General features: G+C 36.4%; 1 protein-coding gene across 1 annotated transcript in view; it reads left to right on the forward strand.

The window, feature by feature from the left end:
- Nucleotides 1–26732, forward strand: part of ADGRA1 (adhesion G protein-coupled receptor A1) — a 286630-nt gene that overhangs the window by 93752 nt on the left and 166146 nt on the right. Inside the window, exons 9-10 of the mRNA XM_063307368.1 lie at nt 1553–1714; nt 5282–5479. Of these exons, the coding sequence (XP_063163438.1) occupies nt 1553–1714; nt 5282–5479 (360 nt within the window). The remainder of the gene's footprint in view (nt 1–1552; nt 1715–5281; nt 5480–26732) is intronic.

The raw sequence follows: 26732 nt of genomic DNA on the forward strand, positions 1-26732 counted from the left end.
GCACTTGCATTATTCTACTTCATATTCTTGAATGTATCTACCACGGGATTTTTTATGACTGATCAGGAAAGAATGAAAAATGCATCATATCTCTTCTCCCTTTCTTGGATGTTTCTTATGTTGTCAACCTGTAAGCAGAAATGGACTTGCTGGTACTTTTGGGGAAAATGTGTTAGCTTAGAAGCAAGCATGGTGATGGTGAAGTATTGCAATATGCTGTGTTTCATGCTGTAGAATATGAAGTAGAATAATCCATGCGCTCCAATAATCATGGTGCTTTGCGGATAATTAACTCTGGTCCAGTTCAGACATACATCCCCAGCTCATTAAGGTTAAGTGGTGCTATGAGATCTGTTATGCATGTATGTCAAATAAAATAAAAAGATGTCAAATGTCAAGAAAAGTTTGTTGTACCAGACTGTATTTGTTAAAGAACAAGTTTTTAAATGAACTGGACTGCTTATGTAGGAAGTTGTAATCTGTCAGTAAAAAATAACCCTTCTTAAAAATCTAGTTTAAATATTTCATTTTCCTTTAAAATGCTAATCAAAAGTATTTTACTACTATTCTTCAAAATCAGTATAAAAGTGTCTTAATAGAATATCCTCAGATTTAGAATACCAGGTCTGATGGTACATATCACATTAAGCTGTGGTTTGTTTAACTTTGGGTCATTGGTGTTTGTGTGAATTCAGTCACTGTGACTTACATATGGTTGGGTTTATATTAGATGCAAAGATAAGAACAAACAAACCATATTATAGCCTAAACCAATCATACATTTAGAAATTAAAGCAATGGTTTGGGATTTGATTTTTGTGAAATAGAAACCATAGTTTGGGCTAATTTCTGAATTGGGCCACTGAGATGCTATTTGCCAGATTTCCACAAATCAGATATTAGCTACGGTCAAGCCAACGCTATTCCCAATGCATAGCACAATCAGCTATTATCTCTCAGTTATGGATGGGTATGAGTATTGATTCCTCTGATGTCTTTACCTGAATATGAAAATATGCAAGACTTCCTATGAAATTTTTTTTCCAACAGAACTTAATCTGGTTTCTCCTACTAGCTATTTGCATTGTTATTTTATATATTATTTATATATCATTTGGACTTTTTATTATTATGAGATGCAGTTAATGCTTTTTAAAAAACTATTTATGATCAAATTCTTACAATTGAATGACTTGTGTTTGCTTCAGGGATTTTTTATTTTTATTTTTTTGTGTCTATATTTTTTTGCTACAACTTCTTGCCGCAAAGTCTCTAAGATACTTTTATTCTCAATAGAACAGCTGCTTGGACTCATGTAACTCTGAAATAGTTTTGACTTGATAATCACTGACTTCCAAAGAGGCATATCCATCAATTTATTCTTATGACTACCGAACCTAAATGTAAGCTGATGCTCCCAGAACAGATAGTTCCTGAATGCTTCACAGAACACCTAAATACAGCTGTTTTCAAGTTTGCCCTTATGTTGTAGATAAGTCAAATACTTTTTACTCTATTTTTTTTCTTTCTTTTTGTCTTTTTCTCCTACCAGATTGCTGATGCTGTCATAGAGATTGCCAGCAATATAATGCTGGTAGATGACCATGTATTATGGATGGCACAAAAAGAAAAAAAAGCATGTGCAAGAATTGTACAGTGTGTGGCACACATTTCAAATCAAACTCTGACAAGCAATACACAAGCGGTATCGAAGGTATTTATTGAGATTACATGTAGCTTCCTGACTTGGTAAAACTTTTGTCAGGAGGAAGAACCAGCGACTCCTTGGAAAATGTGTCTCTTGTTACGTTACATACTCAGCTGTTTTTATAACTTCTCATGTGTTGTGTTAGTTGCCAGAACATAGAAATGGTTCAGTAAGGCTAAACAGTTTGTAAAGTACAAACTTCTTTGGTTTTAAACTGTACAACTGTAACGAGGTAGTACTGTAGTTGGATCCCAATTAATGAATAGTGGAAGAAATAGTAAGGAAGAAGCCAGAAAGAACAGGAGGAGGAATGGGCCAGGGAAGGAGGTTTTCCACCTGGGAAAACAGATTAAGATACAGTATGTGAATAGATATTTTGCTATTCTAATTAATCCAAATGAAGTTACTAAAAGACTGTAACCACCTGGCAAGTCTGCATCAAAGAAACAGGTAGAAAGTCAAGCCAGGCAAGCTTTTCCCTATAATCGTTGCAATCTGAACAGTACCACTGAAATGTGTATTCACTGTGGGAAATGTCATGCACAGAGGGCAGAATGTCATTGGTATAAAAAGCAGGTCACTTTGCAACTGTCTGTAGTCCTTGACAATGAAAGACATTGAAAAATACAGTGATAACAATGAGCATTTCTTTCTGATACCCCATGGTTCTGACATATAATAGGGAGTGCCTTACAAATCAGTGCCCATTCAGTAGATTTAAAACTGATACAGGAACTGAATAGTCGTGATTTCAGAATCTGTGTATAGCATATCTTACAAAGTATTGGCAGTAAGACTTTATCTTTCCTAGGATGCTGTGTAACTGGTACCCAGCACAGAGGCAGAGAATATGATCTACATGGGGAGATAAAATTTCTGGCCTAAAGCAAGGGGTCTAGTACACCATGTGGAAGACCCTTACAGAGTCTCACAAGGAAATAGGAATCTTTATGATAAAGTTAAAGTTTTATGGAAAAATCTCTTCCAGAATAATCTGTTCAACAGAACTAGAGAAGATGATTCAGTATGGAGAGATTGAAAAGATGAGGAGATCAGTAGAAAAGTGAATTCCAGTGGTATCAGTAAAACAAACAAACAAACAAAAATGGAACAATTCACATGCTGTATGCATGGACCTGAAATATCTGAACAAAGCCATGAAAAAAGAGAAGAACATCTCCGTATTATAAATGATATGCTTACATTCTTCCCCAACTTTTGAGTGCTTGAGTATTTGCAGTGCCTGATGCTTGCTGGTGAATTTTAGCATATCCAGCTAGATATATTGCACTATTTATTACACCACTGGGTAGATTTTTCTTTAGGTTTGTGGATCTGTTGCATTTGCAAGTTGTTCCAAAGAGTCTATGCTTCTATATCACTTGGAAGCCATTTTAATTTTCATAGACAGCATGAGGATCTCATCCTTATGAGAATGAACATGACAATGATAGTAAGAAACTATCTGAAGTTCTAGCAACCATTGAGGCTACACATTTAAAACTGAACAAATGCCCCCATGGATTAAAAAGCTTCCCATACCTGGGATATATTTTAGAATCCATAGCAGAATTAAAATTATTTTGGAGCAAACTGCAATATGTTACAAGATTTGTACCAAAATTGGCAGTGGTTTTGCACTGTTAAAATAAACACAAAATAGGTATCACTTGGCAATTGGGGCATGCACCAGAGGATGCTTTCAGGACTGTCAGGGAACTCTTAGGCCAGCCTTTCTCAACCTTTTGACCCCGGAGGAACCCTTGAAATATTTTTTCAGGCCTCGGGGAAATCCTGCACATTCAGGCTCAAACCAAGGCCAGAAGTTACAAAATTACTATGTTTGTTACATGTCTAGGCCTGAATATATGCATTAACAGTGTTCTCAGACTAAAAATAAAGAATGAAACTTATCTTTTTAATGTGAAGTTGCCCGAATTTGAAATAATTTTTAAAATAAATCGTGATCTCTCATGGAACCCCTAGTGACCTCTCGCGGAACCCTAGGGTTCCATGGAACCCTGGTTGAGAAACCCTGGCTTAAGCCTTTTTGCTGTCATTTTTTATTTCAACCAGAATATTTTTGGGAAGCAGCTATAGAATGGGTTGTGTAATACATATTGTGTAATACATGGACTCGTGCCTGGGGGAGCTGGGGGTGTTGACCGACAGGAAGCTCTGGAGTGGTCTGGTCCATGAAGTCACAAAGAGTCGGAAGCGACTGAACGAATAAACAACAAAAAATACATATTTACAGTAAAGACGATAGTTCTAGGACATTCACAGATCCAGAACCTTGGGATGTCTATTGAGAAAGTGTGTCTTGTAGCACTATGGGTGAATGAAGGATCTTCCCAGTATCTTTTTGTATTGGAACCTCTCCAGCTATGTGCAGGCCACAAACCATTAGTTCTCCTGATAAATTGTGAAGATGTCAGATATCATTCAGATGATGAATATTGTCCAGGCAAAACACTTGTCATAGGAGGTTTTGTGATCTTATATGTACAAAAATCTGATCTAGATACTTGTAGAAGTACTGGAGACTTACAAAGCAGTATTGTAAGACCTATTTCTGACTAGTTTCTTCACTGTAGAATTATTACTCTTAATCTGTTTGGTGGCCCCAGTTGAGTCAAAGTCTTAAACATTTATTGCAGGCTGTGATTTTTGCCTAAAGAATAAACCATCTCAACAGATTCACTCTTGGTTACACTAGTATCAGAGTATTACACCAGTATTTGATCTGATATTTGTGAATTTGCAAGGGTTTGCCCCTGTAAGGGCTGAAGTTGGTAGGGTGAAAACCAGCACATTCTAAGAGTGGATAAAATCATTATGTAAGATATCTCTGACTTTCAAGACCAAGAAAACAAATGCCCAAAAGTCATTGACTTAAGAGGTTGGGATTTGGGGTTGAGATATGTATAGGACTTCATTCCTATGTTCTGTAGTAGGCATATCTTCTCCATATATATGATTTTTTTATGGAACATAAGAACATAACCAGTGCCCTGCTGGATTGGACCCTTGGCCCATCTAGTACAGCAGTCTGTTCTCACAGTGGCTAGCAAACTGCACAAGGAAGTTCTTGTCTACAACAAGGCAACATATCTAACTGTGTTGAGTCTAGGAAATTTCTATTACTGAATGTGAAGTTGAATTTCTGGAAAAGTGGTATTTATTGCCATGTGTAGTATGAAGCCAGACAACAAGAACTGCCTACTCCTACACTCCTGTAACTCTGACTTTGATATTAAACAATGGTTACTGATCCTCTTTCCATTCATTTCAAAACAAATTAGTTGAACTGAGTGAAATTAAATGTAACAAAAGTTTTGATGATTATATAAAAATTGTGATCATATCTATCATAAATTAAAATGGAAGGGGAAATAATTCCAAGTTGATATTTGTTAAACATGGTAAATTCAGTCTACTTTGAGATTTAAAAAAGATCTACATGAATGCTTTTCAAAGTGGTATATATTTTAGAAGTATACAAAACATGGACATGAAAAGACCAACTCCATACATTTAAAATATATGGTTTTCTCACATTTGTTTTGACAGGTTTCTCTTAATATTGCTCTGGAAGCTTTTTGGATCAAGCCATATGTTTTCACGGGCATGACTTGCACTGCTTTCCAGAAACTGTCTGCTAATCCAGACAGGCCACTGAGTCCTGTCAACAAAGAGACAGACCAACATTTGAATTTTAAGTGCAACACTGGAAATCAGAGTACCTCTTTGGTGAATTTCTCTTCCATGGTGAGTGGTATAACCAATGAATACACTGAATTTATATATTTAAAAATAGCTAATGTTTGCACTAAAATCAATATTTGGAGCAATGATTCAAAAATGAAGTTAGATTAAAACTTCCTTCTGATTTTGCATATTCATTAGCAGAGAAATTTAACTTCTTGTAAAAGTCTGTGTGTACGTATTCAAGCGCACAAAGCTAGAATTCTTAAGCATAATTCAATCTTATAGCATTGATTTTTATTCACTGACTTCATCACAATCCAATGTGCATGCATAAGGGTGCAGATTATTTGAATTTACTTGGCTTCTGTCCCAGTTTACTGAATTGAAGTGATATGAAACCTGTATCCTTGAATGAAAACCAGTGCCATGTATCCTTTTTCTAGTCAAAGCTAAAAGAGATTGAAGCGTGTTTATATACATTTGATTAAATCCATTTAAATTCCACTTCAGTTTTCTCATTGATCCTTTGTGCTAAAGAAGTTGCTAAGATATTTATTACTATTTGTAGCAATGGTGCTCTGGACATTGGGAAAAATAAATTCTTATGTAAAAACACAGTAGTATATAAAAACTATAAAAATGTCCAGACATTAAAAACATTTCTAATATAGAATATTTCCTGCTATTTCTTTAATTAGGATCAGTAATGGTTTTATTCTATTTTTTATTTGTTATATGCTCTTGTTTTACTGATAGTGAAGTCCAACTGGGTATGGCCCAGACAAGTATGTTCTCAAAATCCTTTGTATGTAGATAGGGTAAGCAGATCAGCTTTTCATAAACATTTTAAGGTGGTTTTTTTAAGAGCAACACTGCATTACAGTGTTATGTGAGACACTTAGACAGTTTGGTAACTGAAAGTATAAATATTTTATTTTTAAAGTATAAATATTTTATATTTTAATCAAAGGGCCAGGGTTCCTGGGTCAAACTCAGAAACAACCCAGCCCCTCAGCATGGTACAGCTAGAGAAGTATTTTTATTGCATACTAGGGTAAAAGGACTTGAGCAGTTGATTTCTCTGTATCTGTATGAGAATTCAGTTCCTTCTTATCCCCACAGCAATTTGAATCCAACATTGATTTTTCTGCTTTCCCTCAGCCTAATGGATACCATATTTTGCTCTTCTCAAGCTTGGTGTAAGGTGGCAGTCAGTAGTCGACATTGTCAGTATTTCTGCTCAGGGAAACTCTAGTTTTCAGTTTAACTCCCACAAAAAAAAGGCTATAATCAGATTTTTTTAGTGCAAGCAATATCATTTATCAGGATATGATAAAAGAAAAACGGTATGAATATACAGTATTAGCAGTTATATGTTCTCTGCCTTGAGTTATTTATAAAAATAATAAAGGTGGGATGGAAAATAAATAAATAAATAAATTAAAAAAGGGGAAGGGGAAATAATTCCAAGTTGGTATTTGTTAAACATGGTAAATTCACTCTCCACTGAGATTTAAGAAGATCTATATGAATGCTTTTCAAAGTGGTATATATTTTAAAAGTATACAAAACATGGACACAAAAAGACCAACTTTTCCTGAGATGGGCGGCTATACAAATGTGATAAATAAATATAAATAAATAAATAGTTGTTTGTTTTGAAAGAAATGGCCATTCTGAAGCTGCACCTCAAGGCACTGAAGTGGCTCTGTCCTTCCAAAGGTTTGGCGTAGGCTCTTCAAGGGTCTTCTAAATGATTTGCACAGCACTATTTGCCTTTTCCAGCAACTTGTGCTAATGCTTGAAGAGTGACAAAGGAAGGAGACTGTTTTGCAGAAGAGTTTCAGCGGGGTGAAGCAATAGCATTAGAAAAACATCTTTCCGAAGTTACCCATAATAGTTCTTATGTTCAGAGAAAGATAAAGAAAAGAAATTCACATTATTGAAATTGCTCCTGGTTGATCAATATAATTCGTGCTATTTTAAAAATAATATTGTTTTGTTGGGGAATATATAGTACGTTCAAGGATTCTACAGTTAGAATCATAATTCTAGTAATTAGGGCATTTCCTAGATATGCTTGTTCTTCATTTATCCCATTTCCCTTGAAATTTTCCTCTACTTTTGACATCTTGGATGTATTCTAAGGAACACTTGGAATTATAGTGAAGTCCAACTGGGTATGGCCCAGACAAGTATGTTCTCAAAATCCTTTGTATGTAGATAGGGTAAGCAGATCAGCTTTTCATAAACATTTTAAGGCGGTTTTTTTAAGAGCAACACTGCATTACAATATGTGGATTCTGTGTACTTCCAAATGGAGTCTCAAAAATTGAAGTGGAGATAAGGGATGTTGGAACACAGAACTGACCCACTATAAGATGGCTATTAAGTAGTAAGAATGGATCTCACATCCCGGGCTTGAACCTAAGTTTGAGGTATACAGAAGAGAAAATGAAGGTACAACTCAGCAGTAGGCTGGATTCCTTACTGCAGACACCTTCATTCAGAACTGAGTCCTGTGCTAGATAGCCAGCCAAAGAATTGTGCTTTCCCATATCTGAGCATTAGTCTGTATTATGGTAGAGCTGGACATTTTTTTTTCAGACAGAGGAACATATCATGTTCTTTAAATGTATTCTTTTGCAAGGTGATTATGCATTTTTTTTCATTATGACAAAAGTATTGTGTCTTTACAAAATAAAGGCAAACCATTATATTCTATCTTCTTTTCTCTTTCCCCATACTTCCCTGGAGCAAGCTAAGCATCTAGGATTTATCCAGAGCTACAACAAGACATTTGGTTTTGAAAAACTATTTAAAAAATCTTGCAGTAATCACTGTAGAAAGAGCTTTAGTGGTTTAATCCTTTCTTATTCATTATTGTCATCTTTCTTGGAATTATGCAAGTCAGATTCCTGGCCATATTTAAACTGCTATGCCTCATTTGAGAGAACAAAATATTTTTAAAGCTGTAGTTAGAATTGTCAAACAACATTTAAAACTTATAATGAAATGTACCGTTTCATTCAGAATATACCATTAAATTGGAATTCAAGTTGTTCTTGCTGCGATGGCAGGGCATCTTAAAGTGAAATAGTTATAGTTGGAATGTAAATGGATTATGAAATTATGTAAACTCTTTCCACTGGAAAATGAGACACTTTCCTATAACATTGTCCCAAACTACCAAGTATGAAAAAATAGTTTTTAACCAGCCTGCTATGTCAGTAGAATTTCATTATTTTCTTATCAGATAGCAAAACTTAAAGAGTTCTAAAAGCTCATGAATAAAGCATAGGTTTACTCAAGCTATCCTTCCTAGTCTATCCTTCCCCAGCTTAGCATCCTCTAGTTCAGTGTTTCTCAACCTTAGCAACTTTAAGATATGTGGACTTCAACTCCCAGAATTCCCCAGCCAGCATGCATATTTGCATTCTGGCTGGGGAATTCTGGGAGTTGAAGTCCACATATCTTAAAGTTGCTAAAGTTGAGAAACACTGCTCTAGTTATTATGTGACTACAATTCCCAGAATTCTAATTACTTTTGAATGAACATACATAAAATTATGTATTGATGCCAGTGGGAACAGTTTTCAATTGCTAACTGCAGTGTACAGGATCAGAGAAAATTGTTTAAATATCCTTTCCCCACATCGCTAAGGAGGAGGGAGTGTACCTATAAATACATACACACCTGTGTGCATGCATACATCCATACTATACATAAACATTCATATTCTAGCCACACAGTTAACATGAAATTGTCCCATCTCCACCACTCGTTTTCTTTTGCTGTATGTTGTGGCAAAATAGTGCAGTAGGAGGGTTAAGTGTCGTCATATAGGGCAGCGTTTCTCAACCTTGACAACTTTAGGATTTGTGGACTTCAACTCCCAGAATTCTTCAGTCAGCATGCATATTTGTGCTGAAAAGGAGTTTTGTGTTCCTGCTATACGCCAGTGTATATAGTGGTTACGGTGTTGGACTAGGAGCAGGAGGACCCAGTCTCAGCCCCAGAAGCTCACTGGCTAACTTTGGGCTAGTCAGTCTCAGTCTCTCTCAGCCCAGCCTACCTCACAGGATTGTTGTGGTGGAGAAAAATAGGGGAGGAGGGAGTGCTGTGTATGCTGTCTTGAGCTCTTGTACAAAAGGTAGATGATGATGATGATGATGATGATGATGATGATGATGATGATTCCTGATATGTATTTTGCATCACCATGTTAGTTCCTATAACTAAGTATTCAGTTGATTTACTGTAAGAAAACCTTCTCACTTTATTTGTTCAACATTATAGAAACAGCATATAAATACTAAGATGAAGTCTCTATTAGTGATTAGATATTTGACAGTAAGTTATTGATCATGATATGTTTGCCAAATAGTTCTATTGTTAAATAATAATGTGTTATACATTTCATTATTATATATGTTATCTACAATAACCCCAAAATGTTTCAGGTTCTGTTCTATTTTTCTAGGATGTACTGTTATTCCTTTACGAATTTGACACCGTAGACAGTTGAATGAGAATAATGACAACCTCCACCAACTTTGCGTTTATTAATGGCTATGCAAGTTGTCGTACTATTGTGGAAAGAGCCCAGAAGAGAGCAATTTTCACAGCTTGCTATATTTAGCAAAAATCCATAACTCATGAGTAATAATTACAATTGTCTTTTTCCCCTGCTAACAGAAAAAAGCATGCTGAATGAACAAGTGTCAGCAGAATGTCAACCTAGGCGAGCAAACTCACTTTTCAAAATTAAATTAAGAAAAAAGTTACCTTTAAATGCCACCATGGAGCAAGCGAGCTAGCTAGCTTATTTATTTATTTATTACATTTTTACCCTGCCACAATCCCATAGCTTTGCAGAAGTATATAAACCATTAATACATCTATGGTCTTCTTTAAAACATAGAAAAACCTTAATAGCATACAAAAATGAAAAATCCCAAAATCAGCCATTGTTTCTCAAATGCCTTCTGGAACAGCTCCATTTTTATCCACTTCTGGAAGTCAGCTAAGGTCAAAGGTAGCCTGAGGTTGAGGGCAAGGCCATTCTAGAGAACCAGCATTGCTACAAAGAAGTAACACCTCTGAGTTTTGGCAACCTGCATCTCCTTAAGTAGGGAACCACCAGCTGCTTTTCCCAGCAAGGTCAAATTGGTGAAGTTGAAGTACAGTCCTGAAGATAAGTCGGTGTTAAGCCACAAGAGTGTTTTATAGGTTAAAAGCACACACAAGCCTATAGAATGCCACTGCGGGACTTGTAGCACAAGTGGAATATATTCCCACATACCAGACCATCTGAAGCTTCTGAGTGGTCATTATAGACACTCCGACATAGAGCATATTGTAGTAATCTAAATGACTGGTGATAAGAACAAGGTCCTCTCACCCCCCAGGTAGGGCTGCAACTGATGCACCACCTGAAGCTGGGTAAAGGCCTCCCTGGCCATAGCTTCTACCTGCTGTCCAAGCAGAAGCCACAAGTCCAGGAAGACCCTCCCAAGTCATAGATCTGCTCCTTCAGAGATAATTCTTCTCCATCTGGAGCCATCTGAGAACACTGATGGACAAACAGTAACTCCATCTTTAACCTGTTCAGACCTCTACAGCTTTCAGATACCAGATCAACACCTCAGAAGCCTCACCAGTATGGCCCAGGGTAGGTATATAAAGCTCAGTATTATCAGATATCAAATCCCAACTAAAAGATGACATGTGGCTTCATGTAGATATTAAATGGTAGGAGGAAAGGACTAACCTCTGTGTCGTCTCAAAAGGGAGACCCCCTACTTCCATCAACTGAAACCCTCCACTGGGAAGGAATAGAACCACTGCAAATCCCTAACCTCTTCAGTCAGTCTGAAAGGATATCATGGTTGATGGTATTGAAGGCCACTGCTAGGTCTTAAAGGACCAGGATAGGTACATTACTCTCCTCTATAACCTGATATATTTTCTTTCACTTTTCTTTCACTTTTTCACTAGCACAGCCAAGGCTGTCTCAGTCCCCTGCCCAGCCCCAAGGCCTGACTGACAAGGCACCAGATACTTGGTTTCATCTAGAGCAGAGCTTTCCAAACTGTTTGTCACGAGACATTAGTGTGTTGGCTGCAGTGTGTAGGTGTGTCGTGCAATCGAGGGATCATACAGGTACTGCGCATGCACAGTATGCATAATCAGGTTGAAACAGCTGATTCCGTGTGACTTCTGGTGACGCAGCCACACCTGCAGTGTGTTAGGATGGAGGCTGAGTCAGAAGAAGACAAAGAAGGCCCGTTAGGATCGTTAGATCAATTGGCGGGAAAAGGGGAAGGCACGAAAATTGAGAAGAGCCTAGTGCAGGAAGAAAAACAGCTGATTGGTCAGGGGCGTGAGTTGCCGTCACTGTCACCAATCAGCATGAGAGATTAACGAGCAGGAAGGAGGGCCGAACAATGGGAGGCCTGATTGGCTTCTAACAGTTGATTTATGTATATGTGTCCATATCTCTTATAAGGGGTTAGTTTAACCTCCAGTTTGCTGAATTACTGTGTTACGAAATGATGCATGTCTAAAAAGTGTGTCACCAACACGAAAAGTTTGGAAAGCTCTGATCTAGACCTTTCTGTAGTAATGCAGCCAGAAAACAAGCCTATGAAAATACTGTATGAGAGGAGCTGCCACTTTAGCATATCTGTATTCTGCTGTAAAATGCAGTGATCTTATTTATAAATTCAAGCACTCATCCACAGGATTGGCAATGATCTGCTTAATCAACCCACTTCACTGAAGAGATGTAATGCACTCCAAAATTACTTTGCATTCTAAACAAGTGAATAACTTTTATTCCTTTGTACACTAATGAGCTGTGCAACAGGACTTTTCTTGCTAAGTAATTGCCTCTGAGAAACATGTTTGAAGCTGAACCTAGAATTTTTTTTTCCTCATCTCCAATAATAATTGAAAGTTGCAAAATGTTAGCTCTGCAGTCCTCAGTGCATCACCTGTGGTCAACCATTGCACTCACAGACATCTTCCTGGGTACCCATCAAAATGTCTGCCTCTTCTAAAAATTCAGAAATAAAGTTTAAATTGGGATGTTGGCATGAAACACACATTTCCTAGTAGAGGCTGCTCTTGTTGGAGAACACAGAGTCAACTGGGTAACTCTACATTTTCTTTCTTAATCTATTAGCATTTTACTGTCTTCAATGAGTGGCCTACATGTTTATTCTTTTCTTTTTATTTGAACATACTGTATATGAAAAAATACCTTTTTGGTGTTCTAGGATCCTTTGATGACTTCAACTAATCCTGAGCTTTAGCTTTCCTGACAGCCTCTATATAGTTCGAATGGTCTTTTCTCTTTCTTAGTGAGCAATCCCTCTTTCTATATTTCCTTCCCTACCCGTAAGACCTTCTTCAAACTGTTTTTATAGCTATAGTGTATTGGCTTCTTATGTTGACCTGTTACATGCGTGCCCAGGTTCAGATTATGGCCACTCACTCACGCACACCCAGCCTGTCAAGGTTCGCTGATCTCTCAGCCCCCTTGCTCTCTACCTGGGCCTTCCAGATAGGGGTGGCTACAGCTTATGAGACACACAGCCCGGGTTAACATCCAGGAATTAATTAGGAACACATGCAAAGCACTTTCAGCTGAACTCTGAGGCATGTCAGGTTTTGATGGAATACATGGAGACCCAATTAATTCAAAGTGGCAGCAAAGCTTTACTAGTTATAATGTATTTTTGCTCTCTCATAGACACATGCAAATGTCCACTTACCCATGTCCTTTCAGCTAGGCTGCCGAGCACTAACTAGAGAGATGGAAGCTGTGAAGTCCAGATCCAGGATGACTCAAAAAAGTGGGTGGGCTTCAGGACCCCTTTTATCCCCCAAAGCACTTGCTTTATTGATTCATAAGTCTGGTAGCTGTCAGTGGGATAGAGCAGGTTCCATGTACTTAGCACTGGGCCTCCTTTGTCCATCTTGTGATGGCATTTCTCCTTTGACTTGATTCCTTAATGACTTGGTTCCTTCTTATCTACCTCCTTAAGGGATCTTTTTGACAAGGTTCCTGGCTTTTGTCCTCTCTGCATATGCGCCTGCTTCATTTTTAGGTTATGGCAACTTCAGCCTAGTTTCACATTCTCACACCTCCCATAGAATTGTTTACAATTGTGCTTTTAGCACCTCCTTTTTAATAACTTCCACCTATTCTGAGTTCTGTTTTGCTGTTGATTTCTCCTGTCATGGACTACTACTAACCATTATTCTGAATGTACTAAATATAGTTGTTTAAAATCCAAGATACACGTTTGACTACATTCAGTTTTAGTTTCCCTTGAAATAATAAAAAAAAAACATTAAACATTAAATAAGCGCTTCTCCCAGTGTTCCTGTTACTTACATTTCCATGCACCACCCAGAGTTACAACAGATTGGGGCAACGTCAGTACTACTTTCATTGTAAGAGCTATAGTAACATAATCTTGCAAGTTTGAATGTGCTTCCCCCTCCCTCCCTTTATCATCATGTGAACTAGGGAGCGGCCTGTCTGAGACCTCTATGTGTCTGCACATCCATGAACACCAACTAGCAGTCAGAAGACACAATGAGAACTCCTTAATCTCACAACACATGGACAGACTCAACCATAGTTTCAATTGGGAAACTGTGAGCATCCTAAACCAAGCCAAATCCAAAAACACCAGAGAATTCCTGGAAGCCTGGCACCCAGACAAAGCAGCCATCAACAGACCCATAGAGGTAAACAACATTTACATACCATTCAAAAGAGACAATAGAAAAGCCAAAAGACCAGTACACTCCCTTGCCAGCCATCAACACCCAGATATGCAAAAATCAACACTAGGATCAACACCAGATGAACCATCAAACAGCACAATACAGCCTAATCAAGAAATGATCAACTCAGGCAATCAACAGCCCAATCAAAGAACTCCCAAGGAGAGAACAACACCCCCACCAACACAAGCAGGGCAAGCCACGGTATATAAACTGAGAGCAAGGCCCACTCCCTGTTCGCACTGAAGATGCTGCCTAGTCTGGCAATGAAACGTCTGCAAGAAAACAACAAGGCTCAGAGAGCACCAAGGACTCCACAAGTCACAAATTTCCTGGAAGGGCCATTCTGCTCCAGCAGATGTTGCAGTAATTAAACTGCTTTATTACCATTTCATACCTCCTTGAAAGATCTGCCATTAGTTTTTGGAAGGCATCGTCTATATCCTCTCTTTAATTGGGCTGGGAATAGTAGACATAAGTAGTATTTATTCTACCTATTTTAACCCATATGCTCAGAACAGTGCCAGTAAATTGATTCACATTAACATATTGCAATTCTTCCATTCCTTTTTATCCTAATCCTGTTGAACAAAATGTATCTTCATTTTCTATTTTCCAGTCATGGGAATCCAGGTTTCCATTATGTCTGTTAAATCATAGTTACTTCTTTTTACTAAGAATTCTAGCTTATTCTGCCTGTTTTCCATATTTTGAGCATTAATGTATAGACAAGGAAGGCCATAAACTTTATATACCATAGTCTTTTTTTTTGTTTTCATGAAATGATTTAATATGCATTTTAGCATCCATCCAATTTCCTTTATCTGTGGTCTTACTTAAGGATTTTCATCTCCAACTCCTACAGGATTCAGTCTAAAAACATCCTGCTCAAGCTTGCCCTGCTTCAGCCAAAATCATTTTTACCAGTTCTTGTGAGTTACCCCTCGATTCATGCCAGCAGTCTACCATCCAAGTACGTCACATCAAATCTGCCCCATCACTTTTCCCATAACTTCTCATTTCTTTGCAGCATTTTTCTCTTACTTCTCAGTCTTCTTCCATAGTCTGATAGGATGGATGAAAACATTAACTGAGCCCACAGAGCGTGGAGATTTAATTCCTAGATTTTTAGTGTCTACGGCAATAAGATTCTTCTTTGTTTCTTTGTGCTTTGCAATATAATTTGTCCCCAGATGAAATAGCAAGAAAGGGTAATTGTCAGTGGACTTTATAAATCTTGAAAATTGTTCTGTCACATCCCTTATCCTTGCTCATGATAAGCAGCACACTTCGTGAGCCATGTTTGCTTTAAGTCGTCATGACCCTCCTCTTTGTCTTCTAGGAGACCACAGCTGCACCTTCTCCTCTGCCATTCAGAGTTCCACCATCTTGTCTCTTATTCCCTAATGTATCTTTTCTTTCACTAAAGATTCAGTCTGTTTCTTCTGCAAAGTCCTGAAGGTTGTGAATTCTGAATTCCAATAGCGCTGTATGTAGTCTTTATTTCTTGCTTCTGGTATTCACTCTCATCCACTGGGCTTCCTAATTTATTTTATTATCTTCCTTATGAAGAGTGGCTGATTCTATCAGCTACTGCCATAGCATCTCCTTTGTTTGATCTGATGAGTCTTCATCCTCTTATCAACAGAAGTGTGGCCAATTGCATCTCTAATCTACTGAATTTTTCAACAAGCATTTCAACAAGTTTGCACCTGCTGCAATCAGTTAATCTTCCTGACTTTTCATAATCCAAAATATGATGTAAAATTTCTAACTTTGTGGTAATGGAAAAGCTATTCATAAGATTTCCCCAAATGTACTATCCAGGTGATTTATATATTATGAGACAAGACAGCTGAATTGCTAAACTCTTTCATGTGCAATGTGATGGTAAATAATAACTCAAACCCTAATTAAGAAAGTCTAGTAGGAACTACATTGATGTTGTAACAGTTAATAATACAGTACATTAGCTTTTAGAACATGCCTTTCAAATAAAATTAATGATATTTGTTGCAATACTGAACAAGAATGTGTGAAATTATATATCTGCTTGAAAGTCTTCTCATGGCTAGGATTTACATTGTAAAATGGCTGCGTATGGTCATAATCCAACTGAAGAGCCCATTGTATATTGAGAACTGAGGTCAGCTATGGAGAAATCATGGCAAATTTGGCTGTCTAAACACTTGTGACTAGGATCTATTCTGTAGAAGCAGTAGCAACAAAAAAGCATATTTCACTGTCAACACTGTTATTTATTTAAAAAAAAACTATGGAAAAAGTGTAACCTTTTAAAAAAAATTCAAATATCCATTTCATTCTAGTAGGCATATGCTTGTGGCCATAAAATATTGTTTTGTTTTCTCATTCTGTCTTTGGAACAATGGAGGAAAGTCTCCATTAACTTATTGGGATCCATTCACATTAATGTGGTACCTTCTGCTTTGACAGGAACAATGATACTGAACTTGCTTTTCAGTACCCAGAAATTATGGGATCTCTTTATCAACATCTTTGGCTCTATTCCAATTATCTCTTTAAGAAAGCTTGTCACTGCAGTGGAGAAAAATCTATGTAATAATTATTCTTTTGTTTTAAATATTACATAAAAGTTTAGGACAGCTTGTATTACGGGTAAAATAATATGGGCTGGAAATTCTAGAAGCAGCACTTTATGTAATCAGAAGTCTCCATCTTTCTCCACATGGAGGCTAGGGGATTATCAGCAGATACATGACTTGGATAAGGGTTTGGACAAACAATCCTGATCCAACTTCACTGTCCTGCATTTCAGGGACAGTGGGAACAACACATTCGAGCATCTGTTAGTTTATTTTGTTTATTGAGATATATATGCTGCCTCCTTCAGTGATTCTAGATGACTTAAAATAAAACATTAAAAGAAATCCAGCATTAAAAACATGGTTCATACTTATATACTATAATACTGTAGATAGTATCCACATGGAAGTGAAAACAAGATGCCAATAAGTGTATTTCATAAGAACAACAAGAACATGGAATATTTTGTTATAATAGTAACATTATAGTCACTTATGTCAGCTGTTAATTTGTTTAATTGAATTTCTGCCTGTTGATTAATATTCCTATTTTAAACATTTCATTTAACTGTAAATTCTGAAGCGAAGCAGAACAATTGACACAAGTCTCCCATGAAATAGCAAAAGAGAAGATGGCAAATGTTGGCTGAGCTAGGCTACCATTAGTTCATACAGAATTGGTTGAGCAGTCTTACACCAAACCTGTAGTTTAATGTTCCATGACAAATGGAAGGAGCTGTCCAGTCACAAACTCAGGGCTCAGCATATTTATAAATGACTTGGATAAGAGGTGGAAAAATATGATTATGAATTTGTTAACAACACAAAGATAAGATAGCAAACACCCCAGAGGTCCATAGTAAGAGTCAAGAGGATCTAGACAAGACGGAATGATGGGCAGAAACCAGCAAGCTGAATTTCAGCAGGGACAATTGCAAAGCTCCACAAAAATCTAGGGCTTGAGTATAGAATAGGAAAGATCATATTGGGCAGCAGTACATGCAAAAAGGATCTGGGTGTCTTTATAGATCATAATCTGAACATAAGCCAACAGTGTGATACAACTGCAAAGAAGCAAACACAATCCTAGACTGCATCAATAGAAGCATAGTGTCAGGATCAAGAGAAGTCATCATTACTCTCTATACTGTGTTGGTCAGACCACACTTAGAATGCTGTAGCAGCCATCTGTGGATGCCACACTTTAAGAAGGACATTGACAAATGAGCATTTTAAAAGCATAACCAAGATTATAAGGTGATCGGAGGAAAAAGAATGTATTTGGCAGCATTAGGTCTGTTTAGTGTAGAGATGAAAAAATGGCGAGGCATGATAGCTGTCTTCAAGTATCTAAAGTATCATATGTAAGACTGGGCAGACTTATTCAGTGATACAGGACAAGAAGAAAAGGGTTTAAATATAAGAAAGCAGACTTAAATTAGATATCAGAAATAATTTCCTAATGCCGAGTGCTGTTCAACAATGCAACATATTGCCTCAGATGGTGGCAGAGTCTCCTTTTCAGGAAATATTTAAATAAACTGGATGGCTATCCACTGGGCTAGTGTTGTAGTCGATTCCTGCACTGGATAGGAGTTTGGACTAGATGATCTCCAAAATTCCCTTCTATCCTTTACATTCCACAATTCTATTATTCCACCATTTCATATCTCTGTTTATTAATAGCTATTCAACACTAAGAAAATTAATATAACTAAACTATGTGGCAAAAATATATGTAAGTCAAATTTCTGCTCATCTGTTATATTCTTTGTTTCCAACAGATTGCACTTTAACATCTTCCTTAGTGCTCACCAACCTTTCTACCCTACATGAGGTTTAAAGACATATTTTAAACTAAAAACAAAAAATAAATGGAAGCTGTCATTCTGCAAATCAAACTTTATTATCATATTTTTAAATACCTGAGCCCAATGGAAATTTTTTGGAAACAAAAATGGGTGTGATTCGGCTCACCAGTGCTAATTTTAGAAATACAGGTAGTCCTTGGTTAACAACCACCCATTCAGTGACCGAAGTTATAGTTGACTTGAATATCAGCAACTGCTAATAGTGTCCAATCCATTGTCAAAAATAGGCTGAAATGTTCAAGTTTTAGTTAGAACCATAAAGTATCTGCCTGGAAAGGAATTAAGGATGGGCCCACTAAAGAGAACACAGTTTCTTACATGTACCGATGCAATAGTTCAATCCGTTTGCATATGTCAATCCTTGAAATATCATCAGTACTTTAAACTGAACCCAGGTAGGCACTGGAAAGCAGCGCATTTGTAAAGGATTGGTCAAGGTATGTGTAATTGGTGAATGCCAATTAATCAAACGTATATCGAAGTATACTACTCAGTAAATAACTATAAAATATTGGAATCATCATATGATTATTCTTCCCAATCCTATCCTGATGAGATGATCAGAAGGAGGACATTGCAGACACTATCGATAGCTGCTCAAATGTCCAGGAAAAATTATAAGGTTTCATTCCTGACTTCCATTTCCAGCATATCCTAATCAGGCATTCAGGATTGTTTCTGGTCCACAACCAGATTAGATATATTTCAGGTCAGATATCTGTGTGTGCTTGCGAAATTCAGTATTTTCTTGAATGCTGTACAGACACAGACACACACAGAATATCTTTTCTCATAGGTAGATGCACACATTATAGGGCTGGCAAGCAAAGATCACCAGATGCCCTAATTCATAAGTGAGTATTGGTGGTACTGTTTGGCCCCAGCATCTGATACTCAGAGGCGTTCTACTACTGAACACATTTGATGGAAAGCATACAATTCTATACTGTATATGCCTGCTTAAAGATGTTACTTTAGGGGGTAGAATGTATTAAGTCCAGTTGTGTAGTTATAGCAGGCAGTGAATTCAATCAGATCACAACCTTGGTAGAGGAGTCTGCAGGATCTGGTGCTTTGTCAAATAGTAAAAGCAGTTTTGTGCTGTTTTGACACAAGCCCCAGCCCTTTCATAAGTACACGCAACAGCACAACATACAATATGTACAAAAAGAATGGAGCTTGTAGCACAATAGCAGAATGCTGGCTTCATCATTCCCCCCTCCCCCCGTGATTAATAGATGTAATAATGCCTATGGTGTAATTTAATTAGAATATACTCAGTAATTCATCTCAGATCTTCACATCTTTACAAGAGATCTGTTGTCTTATTTTAAATTAGTAGAAGTAGGAATGGGTTTATCCAGACTGATTTGAAACAGCAGAAACTATGCTTCTAATATTAAATTGCTGTATTGCAGAAACATGGTCACAATTTTCTTTTAAATAACTAAGATTCAGCAGGAATATTAGGGCACTAAAGACCTTTTTTTTACTGTAAGAAAGTCAAGAGAACAAGAGGTGAAACCTCAGTTCTTTTGGAAAATTAAAGTCACAGTTCCATTTTTCTTATGTCAGAACATAGTATATTACTTGTTATTGATTTCAGCAACATTGCTGCTATGGCAAAGTGTAATACCTAACTATTGCCACCTACTGACAAGTTACTGGACAAAACAGAATGTCTAACGAACTTTAGGAAAACTCCTACATTCTCTGGAACACACACACACACACACACATATCATCATTTTATTAAAGATTATAATTGTAACAGTAAAAACTAACACAAACTGAAAAAAGAAGTATAAAAAGAAGGTGCAGAAAAGAAAAAAAGAAATACAGAGAAATATAAAAGAAAGAAAAATAAGAATATATTGACGAAAAAGAAAATATATATAAAGAAGTGACTTCCCTCCTTCATCATGACACGTATAAACAATTTTAGTAACTTATCACCGTCCCTTAAAATACAACAAATGAGCAATTCTTCCCATATCCCATCTCTTATCTATAAACAAATCCTGAAAGCCTTGTCATTCAATCCCGATGTCAGTAAAAGTCCATAAGGGTTAGCAGAGATAACAACAAATCTATTTTAACTTTGATTAAATAAAGCAACTTTATGTTCATTCCTTTTGCTTCTAACAATCTTAATTGTTACAATTAAATAATGTCATAGAACTTGATTTATTTTCATGTTTTCTTTATCCCTTTCATAAAATCCTTCAAAACTTTAACAACCCTCTTGTCCTATCTTACAGCGAAGAACCACGCTGAGACGGTAGCTTGAGTCTCTAGTGTTTAATGTTCTACTGTACCAGACAGAAAATCCTGCCAAACTGAAAGGCTCACAGATAAACCCAAAAATCAAGGCGGGTCTGCTCTGAATTTCTTTGAAGGGAAGTTCAAAGTCTCTAAACTATGCATGCACATTTCCCCCTGGTTAGGGGCACCCTCCTGCTCACCATCAGTACACATGACACCTCTTTCATAAATCCCATATAGGAAAATTATCCAGCACTCTCTTGGTTTGTTGTTTGTATATCCCTGTTAATTATTAAGACATCAGCCAGTTTCTTTTGTATGTCCAGTACAATATCTTTTTCCGTGTCACTCTTATATCCTGTCATTTTTAAATCTACTTTCAGTTCAGTCTTGATCTTGTCAGGTAGACAAGATCAAGATCCATAACATCTCCTAGGCACAGTCTATCCTTAGAAGTTGACACTATTAAAATTAACTTCTGGGACCATTGTTCAAAAATATCCTTCAATACGTCCAATGTTAGAATATTTTACTTCATTCTGTAATTGTAAGTTGAAAAGTGTTCTTCTCCTTTAATAGTAATATTTAGTTCCCTCTAGCTCCCCTCTAGTGTCCAATTTTTAAAATCTTATTACATTTTCTTTAAAAAAAATTCAAAACAAAATCATTTTCCGACAGGAAGGATTATTTATAATTAATTCCAAAATCTTACTTCAAATTTATCTGGACCCTTAGTCCATTTGTAACTTTCTAAAATCAAAGTTTTAATCACTCTTTTGCTGTTTATTCCAAAAAATATTTTTTTAAGTTCTTAAACTTGTAGTTAAAACTTCTTTTGCTAAGGATTGAAGGAAACTCACCCAGTGCTGTAAAACCTGTTGATCCAAAGTTCCTAATAGCTGAAAAGTAGTTAACAAGCAATTTCCAAAAGTGATTTGAAAAGGAAATATGCGAAATGAGTGTCCTTCAAAGTAGCCAATCGTGGTTTGAGCAAGGTGGTTATTCCCTTGTCTGCCAGAGTTCTAAACTGCCGGAGACCACTATCTTATCGTCTTCTCATGAGGAGCAGCTGTCTGGAACACTTGTGGGCAATCTCAAGTCCTCTTCTTTTCTGGACAGGAATTATTGAAGAGACAGTCTACTCGCTGGCTCTTCATTCCACTACTGTCATCTTCAGTCTGTCATTTCTTCCTCCAGAAGCCCAACAAAATAAAATTATTATTCTGGATATCAAACTTTTGGCACCATCTTGAAATGAATTGTTTTCTTTCCCGGATGTAAGCATAGTACAATTATGGAAATCCAAAAATATAATCTGGAGGGAAAGTTTTTCAGAACAACTTTTGTAGTAATTTGTCTAATGCAGAGTTTATCAATGTAAAAATTAGTACATTGAATCTCAATTTTATTTTGATAAACAGAAACGAAAATAAAGCTAAAGGATATTACAATATGATTATATTATTTTGGTTACACAATCATTTTTAATTTGGTATTAGGTGCATAAAAGAGCTATTCTCTATTTTGAGGTAAAAGCTAATACCCAACAAGCATTTCATAAGCATTTTCCTTGATTTTCCCTTGCCAAAGACTGTGAGCATATCCTGTCATGCTTGGGTTGTAACAAAAAAGGAACTGAATCATCAAATACATTAGTCATCAAACACAGATTGAGCTTAATCTGTTTCTAGGAATGCTGTATAATAAATGAGAGTTTATCATCATTCAAACTTCTATCAAAAATTCTGAGTAGATGTTTATTAAAGCTTTATATACTGTTAATATAGAATGGAAATGTATTTATCATATTCTGGTAGAGAAACCCTATCTAGTCTAATTATTGTTACTATATTTATTATTTTAACTGTTTATAACTTATAAACAAAATAATAAACTTACAACTGTTTATAAATTAATAAATTTATTTTTTCAATTTATATGGCCATCCATCGCAAACATATGACTCTAGGCAGCTAACAGAAAATTTAAAAGGATTAAAAAATAATAAACACAATAATGGTTGGTTTCCTGTGAATTATCCCTCATTTTGGAGCTATTTTTAATAAAGTTACAGTGGAATAGAAATTTATAAATAAACATAACCCATAGTTGTTGTATACATGTTATCATGCGAATGGATGAATACATTTGTTTTTGTAATGGTCTGTGCTAATAATTAACATTATGAAATTCCTAATGTGTAGAAAGCACTCAGTGATTGCTGTTTAAGTTCTGATTTTTATTTTAACTAGAGCCAGTTGATCCAGAAAGATTATTTCCCAAGCCTGTATAGAGTTTAAAAAAAGAAAAAAAAAAGCTTGAAACCTTATGCACAAAACATGCAGACAGGGCATTTTGTTATAATTATATGAAGTCAGGAGTCTTGACTAAATTTCCAAAGAATTACTTCTAACATGATTATAAATTAGTGCAGAATTTTAATATGTTCTGTTTTAATCTATTCCTTTGGTGTATACCTAAGTACTCTAGCTTTACCTGCAAGGCCTGAATTAATTCCTTAATTTAAATGGAGGGGTGGCACATTGATAGGCACCAAATCATTTTCCTCCACTGAATATCCTGCATCAATGAGAGTATGCATTAAATTATAATACAATTATTCAACTGATATTGCTTACACTTTTCTCTTTTCCTTTGGTTGAGTTCTGTGGACGTGTAATGGTAACTGTAAGCTGCCATTTGAAAATATTGAGCAAAATCTAGGTGTGTTTGTCAGGGGGCGGAACAGATTCCCTTATTTCCTTGCAGTTTCATGTACCCACAATCTGTTATTGTGTGTTAGGGATCCTCCATAAGTGATTTTGTGGTTTCCTGGTGAGCTGGAGGTGAGAAGGATGGGAATGATTCCACACTTCTGTCTCATCCTCAAAAGTCCTCCAGGAGAACCAGATCTTCACTGCTGCCCAGAATAATAGAGAAGGGGCCACCCTTATCCTGGAAGCAATCTACTCCAGAGTTCCTATATGTAACAGCTGCATATGCCAATCCTTACACTGTATCGCAGCAATCACTTCAGCATCCTGATTACTGGGAAGCCCCTTTTATGATTAAAACTAACAGAATTTCAACATGAAAAATATTTACATTGAGTCAGTCTTTTGGTTAAATTAGCTCAGCACTGTACTGCAGGATAAATAGTGGCTTTCTGGGATTCTTTCCTAGCTGTGGAAGTGCTAGGTGTTGCTTCTGGAAGGTTGTAGTTTACTAATTGTCAGGAATATTTCTGAATGGACAAGTCATAAGAAAATGGTGGATTGGTTTTCTGTATAAGATTTATTGGTGAGGCTTAAAAGACCTTTTTCCCCTCTAAGAAACTAGGCAGAATTGTAAGTCCTACGTGTTCCACAGTGAAGAGAGACCCAAAGAATTCATCCAGGTTCTCTGTAATTTCCTCATCCTCCTGAAAGCAGTAGCCTCAGAATTCTTGATTGTTTTACCTTTTAAACAATAAGGGAAGGATTTGTTATAAGAAAACCAGTATCTACGCTTTAAGCGGAACAGATTTTCGTTAAAAGAGAAATGAAATTAAACTATGTGTATATAAAATACATCTAGTAAAGAGCATGGGAACTGGAGATGAAAGCTGTTTTCGTATTTTACTAATGGATCTCTTTAGCTGAGGGGTATTTTGCTTTATCTTAGTGGTTCAAGTAATCTCCTTGAAGATTTTCAGGTTCAGTCATATTAGTATACAATAACTACTACTGATTCAAACACCCACTGGTATATCAGGAGTTCAGAGATTCCATCCTATGACTTCTTAATCCTGGTTTGCCTTAGATGTAGTTTCTTTGGAAAGAGTGCAGGCATCCCCTTGTCTTGCAATGAAGCTGTCAACAATTGTCCCCTTTTCTTTGTGCCTGCCAGTGGCGTAGACAACAGGCTCTCATGAATGCATCAACTCCTACCCTTTCTCACTTCACAGTCTCTATCCCATGACAATATATAGTATAATAAGAAATTCTGTGGGAAGCCCAAGGAAAGGAAAATAAACTGATGCAAGGACCTGGTGCTTCTGTAAATATGTTTTTACAGATGAATTCAATCTGTGCTATCAAATGAGGGGGTTTTTTTTGGGGGGGGGGTAGGAGGACTAAAAAGATAGCATAATATTTCCAAATACTGTAATGCTTGCAGAGTGCTAAACAGTCAGTTCCTTAAATCAAGTTGAATATAAAGGCCTCTATATGACCTTCTCAGAGACACCTATTATCTTTGTCATGTCTATCTAGGCATAATTAATGATACTCTGTTAGTGGCATGGGCTGAATGTTAATTTGTCTTCTAATGGCTGATGGAAAGCTTGGGTACCCTTATGATAATAGTGCTATGTTCATAATTATTCATACGTATTAAACATATGTTAACATTAAACTGGAACAGCTGTATTTGAATTCATCACATAGTGGGTGAAATTTGTAGCATCTAATATTCAGTGTAAGCACTGAAATAATATTAATAAAAATTCATATCTTCAGAGCTATTATGAAGTCAGTGTCTCAAGAGCAATTTATATAGTCACCTCCAGCAGAAAGAGATAAAAATAGCAATGTCTGAAGCATTTTTATGTGTTCCTAACACACATTATATTTTGTAATACTTAGAACAATTCTACAGAGTGGATCAATATTCCTTAAAACAAAGAGACAGGGACTTGCCTAGAGCCACATAATGAATTCTTGACAAAGGTAGTATTTAAGCCAGGATTTTATGATTTATTATTCAGTAACTTAGCCAGGACATTATATTAACTCTAAAAAAATCTAATGATGTTTTTAGTATAGTTTGCAAATGTGCTGGACTTCATTCACTTGAAGAAAGTATTTTATGAAAAGAAAATTGAACTGATCTTTTGTATAGGAAAAAGTAAAACATTTACATAAATAGTTCTTTGCTCCCTCCTTTCTGCCAGTTCAGTGTAGGATAGATGTTACAAGGGAAAGCCAAATTATAATTTTTACTATGATTGATGTATTTTGCCATTATTGTTGGCATTATAAGCAATACCATATTTTTATTTACTTTTCCAGAATAATAATATAATTAAATTTAAAATGGCAGCTTTTAGTAAGAATTTAGACCGAGCTACTCTTTCTGTCATATATTCCATCCCAAGTATTCAGAGTGACCATAAGACATTTTTAAAAATTATTTGCAACTGAGCATGGGAGGAAAAGTCCATAATGAACACTTATTCAGGATTTGAGTGATTGGTGATAAAAGTATTGAGCTTAAATAATAAAAGAATCCCTCTGTTTTCACCACAAATAGTAGAGGAACAATATACTTGACAGGCTTGTATTCTGAAAATTCAATTATGCTGCTGTTGGGTGAGTTGGCTTAGAGAGGAAGACACAGAAATTTCCCACATTGTTTCATAGCTATTGACTGTTTAAATACAGAATATGTCAATGCAGTAGAAAGTGTCAGAGTTAACCTGATCCCAAGCCTTATTAAACACTTCATCTCAATAGAGCAAACCTAATTAGCTGGGATTTTTAGTTGTATCACCTTCACTGATGGGTGTAATTAATGTGAACTGAAGTGAGTCTAATAAGCTTGACCTTGACTCTACTGAATGAATACTTTGGATCACTAATTGGGAAACTAAAAGACTTAGAGAAAATGTTTGCTTATGTGTACACACATCCCTGCATGATGCCCAGTTGCTTAGTTAAGGTAGACACATGGAAGAACACAGAGATTCACAATCTACATAGGGAACAGAACCCACTTGAATTTATATTTATCTTATTATTGATCTTGCCCTGCTGGGTTTTGGTGAG

This window comes from Candoia aspera, chromosome 6 (assembly GCF_035149785.1).
Source record: "Candoia aspera isolate rCanAsp1 chromosome 6, rCanAsp1.hap2, whole genome shotgun sequence".
In the NCBI taxonomy this organism is placed as follows: domain Eukaryota; kingdom Metazoa; phylum Chordata; class Lepidosauria; order Squamata; family Boidae; genus Candoia; species Candoia aspera.